Source organism: Zonotrichia albicollis, chromosome 15 (assembly GCF_047830755.1).
Source record: "Zonotrichia albicollis isolate bZonAlb1 chromosome 15, bZonAlb1.hap1, whole genome shotgun sequence".
Classification (NCBI taxonomy): domain Eukaryota; kingdom Metazoa; phylum Chordata; class Aves; order Passeriformes; family Passerellidae; genus Zonotrichia; species Zonotrichia albicollis.
The window spans coordinates 14,533,739-14,545,874 of record NC_133833.1 but is presented as its reverse complement, the minus strand read 5'-3'; the positions used below and the strand labels follow the sequence as shown (position 1 = coordinate 14,545,874).

General features: G+C 41.8%; 1 protein-coding gene across 1 annotated transcript in view; it reads right to left on the bottom strand.

Annotated features, from left to right (window-relative positions):
- DOCK2 (dedicator of cytokinesis 2) overlaps window positions 1-10,093 on the bottom strand; it is a 160,775-nt gene extending 150,682 nt beyond the window's left edge. Inside the window, exons 1-2 of the mRNA XM_074552037.1 lie at window positions 9,853-10,093; window positions 2,511-2,594 (exon numbers count right to left, since the gene is read on the bottom strand). Coding sequence (XP_074408138.1) covers window positions 2,511-2,594; window positions 9,853-10,078 — 310 coding nt within the window. The 5' untranslated portion in view covers window positions 10,079-10,093. The remainder of the gene's footprint in view (window positions 1-2,510; window positions 2,595-9,852) is intronic.
- Window positions 10,094-12,136: the final 2,043 nt, after the last annotated feature.

Genomic DNA, 12,136 nt, shown 5'->3' with positions numbered 1-12,136 from the left:
ACAGAATTTAACAGCCCATGTTCACATTGAAAAGGTAGAATAAGATATTTGTTTTGCAAAGTGATATGTGCACACCCCTAAATTGCATTAGCCAAAATCCCCCATGGTCCTGGGGAGCCCATGGAGCTCTTACTGTTCCAGGCCCAGCATTAATCCAGTGCAGCACACGGTTGTTACAGATCCAATTTCCTTCAATGTTATCAGATTAAGTAATTTTTGTGCCATGAGAAACTATGGCTTTTGGACACAACCATAATAAGCAGCTTCTTGGTGTAAATGCAAATTGGAATGTCAAGAGAACTCAGAGCCATTATTGGGCTCATGTTGCATTGGTAACTAGAAAATCCTGCAGAAAGGCGGGAGGGCAGAACTGCAGCAGTGGTAAGTTAAAAATTCATTCAGGCTTTCTTCCAGCTATTCCACAGTTCAGCCTCAATAAACCACAAAAAACACAAAAAGCAGAGTTCAGCCTTACTAAATAAGATCAGGGGCCACACCCACTGTGCACACAGCCCACCATGAAAAATCACCTGCGCAGCAACAATGTTTAAGTCTGTTGAAAACTACATTTTTCATCCACAGAAAGAATTTAGGACCAAAAGCAGACATTCTCTAATTGTAATTTCATGAGCAGATATGATCTCTTTGCTATCACCCTTTCTCTCACAGGTATTGCGGCCAGGCAATCAAAGCCTAAAGGAATAAAAATAAATCCCAAATGCCAAACAGCACAGTCAGAAAGGCAATGCTAAAAGTCAGAGGATGATTGCTTACCTCAGAGAAAGACTCAGGACAGATTTTTTAGGTTGTTCTGCAGTGGGATTATTTTCCCTTAGTGTTTTATCAACAATAAAATTCCATCTTACTGCTGAAACTGAATTATTTGCACATAGACTCAATTTACAACCAAGTGTGTAAAATTGGTTTCATCCCATTTGCTGTGACAGCACATATGTGTTCTGTGCATAAATTTTGTGCATGCAAAACCAACTAAAGAGGACATAAAAGGAGCACAGGAAGAATCCTGTCACTGTTGGTTGCTCACCAGCTGCAGCAGGCAGCAAATTTACAGATATCTGATAAAAAATGAACTTCACTCCCACAATGAGAAGGATTCCTCTTATTCCTTGACAAACATATTTCATAAAGCAAGGCATGACAGAGCATATCAAGGGCAGGAGGTTCAGAAAAGACTTTTAGATAAAAAATAATCCCATAAAATCAGCACTCCACTCACTAGGCTGGGCTGACAACAAAGGGACGCCAGGAATCCAAAGCCTGAAATGCAATTTCAGCAACTAACACACAACACAGGGATGAGGAGGTTCCTGATTTGCGTGTGTGTGTTTTGTTCTTGGTCAAAATGTTTAGAATGGAGGCTTGAAGATTACGTTTTTTAGGAGAGGACATGAATCACTGTGACTCTGTTGACTTCTGAATGACACCGATGTTTCCACTGATGATTAAAAATATTGAATTAATCTTACAAACAGAAGAGAACAATTATGTTTTTGTGCTCCAGTATTTTGTTACATGGTTTTTCAGGTGCTCCTCCCTCAAATCCTTTGTTGTTTCCTGACAAAACAACCCAGAGCTCTGTGGGGTGGAACGGGCAGGGTTCAAACAGCCCCAAAGCCTTTGCAGCCTCGTGCCCACTGCACACCAGGTGTCCCAGCACTGAGCTGCCTCTGCCACTGTGCCCTGCAGCCACTGGCCTCTCTCTAACACAACTGCAGTCAGTATAACACACGTTCTATCAACAGAAGTGGGTTGAAGAAGTTAATTTTAAAATACATTTTTCAAAACTTTAAGCAATTTGTAAATTTTTTTAAAACTCTTGATGTGGTCAAATAGCAAATCACTCTTGCAGTGCCATTTGCAGGTACATAACTGCTGAATTAGTAATAATAACTCCACTCTCCTTGCTTTAATTATGAGGTTCCCATTTTACTAATGGAGCCTCAGCAGCTCTGTCAGACTTAGAGAATCAATGGGATTGGAAGATACTGACTGTTCATCATGCACAACTTGTGCTTGTCCATCATGGAATTCTGCTGCTTAACATGTTCAGTATTTTAGATGGCTTTCAGAACTGTTTCTGTCATGCTGACACTCAGATTTCTTTAACTGGGTCTCCTCATTATTCAACAGGATGATGAGGGTGCTCAATATCTCCTAGCAACAAATATTTAGTTTAGAGGCTGAAAGTGTACTCCTTTAAACCTTAAATCAAATTTAATGTAACTCCCCTGAGGTGTATCACAAGCTGGCAGAAACTTCACAAACTCCACATTCACCTTGATGACTTCCTCATTTGGTAAAGGCATCCCTAAAAACCACATCTACTGTAATATGTCTAATTTTGGCTCTTCAGAAAAGATTAGGTTCTTCCTCAAAATACAACACACCACCAAAAACAAGGGCATTAGAAAGCTACTGATGTAATACAGGGAACTGCTGTGAGGTGAAAGGATTGTGTTATTCACAAAGAGATGGAAAATGTGACTTACCTTCACAGGACTCCAGGATATGCACCACATCACCAATCTGTAGAGATAGCTGTGGTACCCCTGTGCCTTTGAAATTGTATATAGCTGGAAAATTAAAGATGAAAACAATATTTTTCAATACGGCCACAGCGCACAATGAAACTGAGATCCACACGTGGTTATTAAGGTTTGGATACTGGGATCAATACACCAGGCTAGACAAACAGAACTATAATTCTATCAAGGAGCTCCCTTTGTCAGCATTAAATAATCTCCTTTCTCATGAGAATGGAAAGGTGGTGCAAGGGGCCAGTGGTGAAAGCAAAAACCAAACAAAAGAACCCCCCAGAAAAGTCAGCAAGAACAGGGACACCAGCTATTGATCAGCACTGCTGTGCACAGGATTTAGGAGCCCTGTTTAGATGCAGGTCTTTGATAAATACACAGGCACAATACTGGAGAATTGTTTATCTACTGGGCCAAGGATTTAAGCACACAGTTTATAGAAATTTATTGCTACACTGGTAGGAAAGGTCACAGAGATGCTTGTGAAAATTGAATTTACTGAATTCTTTCCTGGGTTTAGATGCTTTAATTTAACATGAACCTGTGTTTCATACAGAAACAGAACTGAGGTTCATAATTTTCTGTATTCTCTGTATGACTCTGAAAGGAACACAGGAGCAGTGGATTTTGAAAATGTCCTAATCAGAAACTTATCTATATGTGGTTAAGAAACACCAGCATTTCAGAGAGAACTCAAGAACACGAGCTCTTCACCAGTTATGTTCCAGAGCTACAGGATGTGGGCTCCTATGGTAACCATGCCTCTGTAAGCTTTTTTCTTCACAGGCTTGGTAAAAAACTCCTACAACAGCATTAGAGCAGGAGAGCTGATCGGAGCTGCATTCACAGAGGGAAACTGGCTGAAATACAAATATCTGAAACCCCAATTCAGGTGTGCAGAGGAGAACAGCTGCTGAAGGTGAGCCCAGGTGTGCAGGAAAGGTTTTGGGGAGCAGAACCCAGCAGTGCCCCCAGCAGCCAAACCTGAAGGGTTTTGGATGAGGGAAAGCTGATCTGTAAATCAGTTCACCTTCAGCACCTCCCTGCATTCCTTTTGCTCCCCTCTCCAGGTTTCTAAAGCAGGACATTCATCTTTGCTAGTCCAACATGTATAATGATGCATTTCATTTAAACATTTTACTTGTTTTACTTAAATTATTAAAGTCCCAAAATAAATTGCCTTCCAGGAAAATGCCTGAAGTGGGAGTGTAGAGCTAAATAGATTCATCCTCTTCATTTTACAAGTACTCCATAAATTATGTGTCTTGTCTCTTTTGCCATAATTTTGTTATCTTTCTGGAACAGAAATTAGAAGGAATTTCAGATTGAGGAGGCTTATTGAACCAAGAATAAATTCTTGGTTTTTTTGACATAAAACAGTTCCCAGCAGCTCCTTCTCCTGAGAGAGGAGAGCAAGGCTTGAATCATTCAACATATGGGGAGAAATAAGAGAATTATAACTTTGAAGTGAGACTCTGCTGCTCAGATTCAGCCATTTATTCAAAAGAACATTGAAAACAGTTCCTCAGAGCTGCCTTAGCCCAACACAAAATTGAGTTTATTTGGTGTAGTACATGTGTAATTCCATTCTGACTAGTCTTTTTTCCAGAAGGGGAGGGTGACAAACAACCCTGCAAAGTTGTGATGACATTTGAGGATACACTTCCCTGGAGTGTTTGGGAAGTGGGGGCATTCCCATGCTCTTGTCCCATCTTCCTGAAAAGTTCATGGAGATCAAGATTGCTGTTGACCAGTAAATACTTTAGATTTCAAAATATGCACTGCTCTACTTAGTTGTAGCTGTCTCAAAATACAGATGCAAATGACTGAGTCATTTATTTACACTGTATTTCAGTTTTGCTCTCCTAAGACTTCATTAATAGCCCTGAATGTTTTGAAAGGTGCAGCAACAAGCTGGCAAAGGAAGTGGCTGTATAGCTTAGAGATTTCTAAATGAGTAAGTGGAAACTTAACAAGAGATCTCTTACTGCAGAACTTGGATTGTTTGGTAGGATGAGTTTAAAAATCCCTGTACAAAGTTTTGGGCTATAGACTTATCTACCAAACCACATCCCAAACCACCTTGCAAAAAATGTAACAAATAACACCAGCAGCTACATCCATCTTATCTACAGCACCAAAGAGCTTGATCATCACACCTGCTTTTCTTTTAGCTGTTAACTGTGAATAAAAGTTTGACTATTCTATCCAGTTATTATGTTTTCTGTCAGGTGTAAATGATGTAATTTCCCTTACAAACTATTTGTGAGTGTCACCTCAGAGCTCACCAGCCAAAAGCAGGGTTCCCTTTCCTCCTCCCTCTTACAAGATCCTCAGGGTTGTTGTGTGCACAAACACATTTAACTCATTATTCTCTTCAAAAACAGTGCATGAAAATCCCATGAGGAATTCCAGGTTTTTGGTGGGATACAACGGGTTGTTGGCTTTCTTAAAAATAAACTCTCCAGTGAGTGGAAATAAAAGCCCTTTGAAATCACTCTGAAGACCTCTCCTACTCCTCCTCTCCCTGGCATCTTGCATCCCAACCATAAATACAAAATGAGTCAGCAGCCCCCAGGCACAGAAATGACCCAGCATTCACATCAAATCCCAACAGCAACCAGTGACCTCAGGAGCTGCTGAAGCCTTGGCAATAAGATCAGAGGGAGATCTGGGTGGCAGCTGCCCTCCCCAGCCCAGGCTGAGGTGTCCCCAGCAGCAGTGAATCTGCACACGGGTGCTGCAGGATTCCCCCAGGATGGCAGAGAATGCCCAGAAACTCCAATTTTACAGCAGTGTTCCTAAACAGGGACCTTACAGCTCACTGAAAACAGCTGGAAGATTTTCCCCTGAATGAGCAAAGAAGGAAAACAATCTCCAGAGCTCACCATAACCTCTGTGGTGATTTGATGGCACGCACACAGCTCAGCCAACAAAGAGCCCAGTGCAAGCCCCTAGGATTCTGAGCTCCCTGGGAAGCAGAGCTGAAGGCCAGCACACCACAACACCAATATTCCTCAGGGATCAGGGGGAAATGCCAGCTCAGAGTGCTGACAGAGGCAGCCTTGCAAAGGGAGCCCTGCTCCAGCCCAGATGGCTTTGAATGGTCCCTCAGGGGTGGGAGCAGTTCCCATTGTGTCCAGGAGAAGTTCCCAGAGGATCCTTTCCTGCCCAGCCAAACACAACCTGCTGCAAACACCATCAGCATTTCTGGGGGCTTTGTGTCACCCAAAGACATCTACCAGTGTCCATCTCAGCAGGAAACACTGAGGGAAATCCTTCTGTTTCCATTGAGCTCCTCCCCACCTACTGCAGCCAGATCTGCTGGGTCTGATACGCATTCTCCTCACCAGATAAATATGTGAGTGCACTCCTGTACACGTGGTTATGGAGACAGAAAACTGTTAACCTGCCCTAATTTGAATTACATGTCCTCCTCAAATTAGAAAATGGCCAGTAGAAAAAAGAAAAACCTACCCCAAACCCCCTCATACTGTAGACCTTGTTAGGGAGTTTTTACACACAAAACACTCTAGAAGAGTCACAATATCCCAGGTAACAGAACCCCTTCCTCAAGAAAATACATTTCCTCAGAGTTAAAGACCCATATTTTTTTCCATTTACATGATTAATCTCTAAGCTACTGCAAGATGGGAACCGTAAATGAGGAAAATCCCACAACCTGCAACACTGAAGCCATTTATTATCACGTGCAGTCCCTGTCCTGACCTTAATGAAGAATAGAAGCATTACATTGTTTCATTTTGAGACTCACCTGTCTGTCACAAGCCGTGTTACAAGTTGTTTTCCTTGGCTACTTTTCCACTCTTACACAGAATTTGAATAAAATAAAATTCTAAGGTATTGCAGAACCAGCTCCTAATTTCACTTTACCACAACAGAAGGACAATTTGGTATGATCCTGATGCAGTAACTCATGATGTGTTCTGCACATTCAAAAAACTGCTAATTAACAGGCTCAGCAAGCACCCTGTTTTATTTTTTAAGTATGCAGCTCCACTTTTATAAGTAGCCAAGTACCCATAAAAGAACAGTTCTTAGTGTCCAGTTACCATTTTCTTCCCATGAGAACAGGGTGAAATTATTCAGCAAGGAGACAGATAAACTCCAGGTGAAAATATTATACAATTCTAACAGTATTTCTTGACTTCTGGAAAAAAAGTGTTCCAGTATCCCAAGTTAAGGATGTCTCCCAAAACCTCACAGAGCAAGTGTGCCTGAATGTTCAGAATGTGGACACAGCTCTGAGACAGGTCAGAAATTTGTCCTAAACCTCTGGGGTGGTTAGAAGCTGATTAATTCATTGCAAATCATGCTCAAAGGGTAACTCTGCAGTTCCCAGGTAATGAGAGAAAACAACTGAATACAGATTTCCTTACCTGCTCACCCATGGGGCCAGATGGAGGTTTTAGCTGACCTGAGCCATTTATTTTCTTCTTAAACAAGATAAAGCCAAGATGAATTACAAGAACCAGGAAGCTCTAACATACCAAACTCATATAAAGATATTGTCTCTGACTCTATCTTCTCAGATAAAATTGCAGCAGAGCCATTTTTCTTAGAACTCTTCATGAAGAACAGGGCATTTATCTCTGATTTTTCCTTTTCATGAAGGACCATGGATAAAAATATTTCCCCAGCTTTTGCTGTTTCCTAAGGAGCTGGAACAGTTTATTGGGTTCAGGAGGAGTATTTCATGGAGGAAACCTGCCCTGAACAAAGCTCTGCTCCCTTACACCTCAACCTATTCAGGTTTCAGAGATGTAGAATAATTTCAGAGGACTTCAGCAGAAGAAATCAGAGAAGCCAGTCTCAGCCCTGTGTACTCAGGCTGAGCAGGTGCTTTTCTACACCTTCAAAGAAGTCACCCACTCTTTCCCATAATTTTGCTTCAAAAGGAGACATATTCATTTTCAGATTCAGCAGAACAGGAGTAAATCTGATTCTTGAGTTTAGAATGTTAACAATTCACCAGTTTGTGACTTTGCTCAAAGTCTGATAACTGGCAAAGACTTCCCATCAGGAAACTGCCACCCAAAGCAGTGCCATGACTATTCCATCCTGTCATGTCCATAGGAATAACACAAATTTGTCCTGGGAATGTTGCAAGACTAAGAGCAGATTTCATGTGCAAAAATCAGGATTGTATTTTCCTCGTGCATAGCTGAGTACCTGCTACCTGGACTACTCCATTTTTAGTTAAGTAAAGCCCAAAAGTGGGCACAAGAGACTGCAATTTACCATGACCAAGGGATGGTGAGATCCTCCAGATCCACCCTGCAGTGTGCTCTGCTCGTCCAGAGCACAATGGGCTCAATATTCTCAAACTGAAACCCTGCTCATCAGCAGAAACTGAAGGCATCAGGCACACTTCTAAAAGGAGACTTTAAATTCAACATGAGGTTTGTAATCAGAGACTTAAACCCAAAGATTTCGAAAGACACACAAGACAAAATCGCCCTATATCTTCAAAAAGCTTCTGGTGTGAATTATTCCAAAAGCTCATGAATTTTCACAGAACTTATGACTCAGAAGATTCAGTTTGCCCATTTTTCTTATTTCCCTCAGACACAAGAGGCACGTTTACAAAAGACTGAAAATTCAAAACCCTCTTTATTTGTGACCATAGTTTTCAACAGCCCTTGTTCAAGGCCTCACTATTCCATGAGTTTCATTTACTTGAAATTTGGCAACCACACTATTTTCCTGACAATATCTAAGAATATACATTTATTTAAGTTCTGGGAGAGGAGTGCCAGTGATGGTGGTATATACTTGTTTGGGTTGGTTTGATTGTTTTAATTATTCTGAGTGCACGAGTCTGCCATTTTTTCTCACCAACATATATAATGAAATACATTTGGTTTCCAAGATAGAGCAAAATAAAAGGTGAGCCACCAGTTTGGCTAAGAAAGGGTATAAGCTAAATGTTGTTGAATTTATGCTCACCTATTAAATTCTAGCAATTGCGCAAAAACAGAGACAGAATGCTCTAACTGAAAAAAACCTACCATAAACGACATGTATGCCCACTTCCATTACTATTCTAATCTTGTGGGGAAGTCCATTTTGATTCTTGTTTATTTTGATTTGTGACACATTAAACCACAGACACCACTACAGCTGTGATGTTTGCATACAAATATAAGGAGTGTTATAGGGTGTTTGATGGAAAACCTTTCTTTAGCCCAGGACATGGATTTGGGGCCAGCATTCTCACCCACCGCAGGTGCCCGGGTTGTCTCTTACACCCAGCTCTGCTACAGTGAGAGCAGCAGGGCAGCTACCGAGGGGAAAGGAAACAGCAGCAGGGCTGCAGTGCCAGTTCTTCCCAGTGACCCACTCTAGAGTAAATTGCACTGTTCTGGACATGAAAACAAACATTGCTGGACTGCCATTAGTTTTTGAAAGATTGTGTTTCACAAGGTGGTTTTTTGCTGCGTGAGGTTTGCTGTACCTTTCAAATACCACAGAGACTACTACAAGTGCAAAAATTATATGCTTTCTACTATTTGTAAAATTGAAACAGAAAATTGACACCTTTTATTTTGTAACGTAAACCGCCACAAGAACAGGCTACTTCCATTTCGCAGTTCTGCTACTGCTGGCCATGGACATTGAACACCATGTTATTTTCTTCTTGTTAATTTCTTGGTGTTGCATTTTATTTCATGAAGCCAGTTGGGTTTTTAATGCATATCACAAAAAACTATGGCCTACATAAAATGTAATTCTTTTGGAAGCATTTAGAAGGTTAATAACTAAGTACTAACATGCATCTTTCAAGTGCTTTAGCTTTGATTCCTACTTGTTTAAGGCTTTTTAAAAGCAGCAATTCTGTCTTTAATACAAATTAACATAATTCATTTTAAGATTATTACCTTCCAAAAAGTACAACTTACCAACTCAGACCCAGATTCTTTCTGTAGCACTGACCATAAGTGACAATTTTGCAGAAGCAGCTGTAGGATTCCCCTTCCCCTACATTTGTTCCCTATAATTCTGGTCATTGTACATTATATGGCACATTAATTGCTCAGTCTGCTTCTAGCACACAAAGGTGGGAAAAGCTGCATTGCTGTCAAAGTGGAAAGCTGACTCTAGAGTTCTTCATTCTGTTGGACAGATCAAAACTTGGTACAAATTTGATCCTTTAGTTGCTCCCTGCTTGTGAAGGGGACGGCGCTAACCCATCACAGCAGAGACAACACCTGCCCACATCCTGCCTGGAGGACACCAAGACAACGCTCAAATGGCAGCTCCACGAGCTACTTACCCACGCCACTCTTGTCTGTCCTGTGCCACCTTGCCATGGCAGAGAATCCAGGGGCTGCCAGGGATGGGCAGAGCCCTCTCTGGGGTGCAGAGCTCGGGGGGGACCAGGCAGGCCCCGGAAGCGCCGCGGGCCCGGGACGAGCAGGCGGCGGCGAGGGCTCGGTGAGATCTGCTGCCTCTCCGAGCTTCCTTCCTCTTTTCTCAGCTCTGATACCCTGCCCTGTCATGGGGGAGGGGAATCCCAGCCTGGCTGCTTCTCTTGCACCGTGGCAGCTGTGAGCACACAAGCACAAAAGGACCAGAGCCATGCCAGGACCGTGTGGCACCACCCCTGGGCTTAGGCTGGCTGCAGTGACCATTTCTGACCATGGCTTAGGTCAGCGCTGGACACCAAACCAGCACCAGGCTGGAAAGGGTTGACTTCAGAGATGCTACATCTTAAAAACTGTTCTTAAGGACTTATTGTCAATACAAAACTGCCAAAACCAATTTTTAGTATATTTCCATAGGCTGCTGTGGGAGCCAGCTTGGGTGAGGACATCTTGGACATCTTCAGGTTGGCTGCAGTGACCATCTCTGACCATGGCTTAGGTCAGCGCTGGACCCCAGACCAGGACCAGGCTGGAAAGTTTTGATTTCAGAGGATGCTACATCTTAGAAATTCCACTCTTTTAACCGGCCCTCAGACTTGGATTTGAACTTTTCATGTCACCTCTCCAAAAAGAAACTGTGAAGACAAAGCCACATTTCAAACCACACCCATTCTTTTAAATTTCTATCATTTTATGTTTGCAGGAAGTAGGAGACTCTTCTCTAAACAAAGCAGTACTTTCTTGAAGACTTATTGTCAATTCAAAATTCCCAAAAGTAATTTTTAGTATATTTCCAAAGGCTGCTTGAGTGAGGACATCTTGGACGTGCAAAAGACCAAGCCAAGCCTTTTAGAACATGAATTAAGGACAATATACTGAATTGAAGGCACTATGTCACCTTAAAGCATCAAGTCTGTGCTTTACTCATAGTTTCAAGTTAAATAAACCTCAAATGAAATCCTTACAAGATTTAATATTTGTTTGATCTTCTGCTTAGTACAACAAATGCAGTTGAGAGTCCTGTCCTCTGGATATTCCACTGCAGTTTAGCAATCACTGTTTATCCAAACTGTTTAACACTGCCATGCTACATCCTTCTCCTGATTTTTGATAACCATCTCCTCTGGTTTTTATAACATGACATTATTTCTCAATTTAAACTAGCAATCACATGGAGCACACACTGCCAGTCTCTCTCCTTGCATGTGCAATTTTTATATATATTTCTACAGGAAAATCACTTTAACCTTTACCACAGATTTGCTTGAATTGGTCTAATCTTAACCATACTAGCTTAGAAAAGGATTTAGCTCTTTATTTTCCCCTAAAATGACATTGAAAGTCATGTTATGTTTACTAAAGTCGGCTAAATTTCCCGCAGCTCCCATTATCTCCATTTACAGACAACAAGCCTCATCTAAAAGTTCTTAATCTTTTCTGTCCCTAGAAAATCCACTTTATACTGTTATTCTGTCAAAAACAGATCTTGAGGCAGAACGATTCCTTTTAGATTATTCTGGGTTGAGTAGTAACTTTCTAACCAGTGGTAATTATCTTCCTCACTCCTCCCAATCCCTGTTGCAGCAAATCCCTTCTTCCCATTCACTACTTGGCCTAAAAGTTGCCTTGTTTTTATTTTCTTGTTCCACCTTGCTCTCCCTTATTAGGTTTCCCTGTAAAGCAACAGCCCAGAGGAAAATTGCTCCTTTCTAGCACTCATTTACAAATCTGCTTCTCTAATATACCTAGTTAATACTATTTTCTTTTGAAAGTAAATTACCTAAAATAAAGACATTTCACCTGCAAACTGGGATCAATTTGCAACACTTTTCTGATGGCCTGACGGGATTCTGCAGGACTGGGCTCTCTGCACATCCCTTCTTTTACCCTCTGGATTCACCCCAAAAGTGAACTCAAAGGCCAAAACTCCCACAGGAATTGCTCCCACTGCCATCCCCTTCCCCACCCAGCTCTCAGCTCTGCACAGCTGCTGGAGCTTCCTCTGGACAGATTCCCATGATGATGCTTCTGCAGCCCGTGGAACCCACTGCCACTTCATCTCACTCAGCTCCCACCTTGTCTGAAAAATTCCTGCCTCTAACTCCTAATGAATGGATTGGGGAGCCAAATCCTTCCTTAGCTGCAGGAGGAAAGGGCATCAGAGCCAAGTACACAGCAAGCGCAAAATCCTGT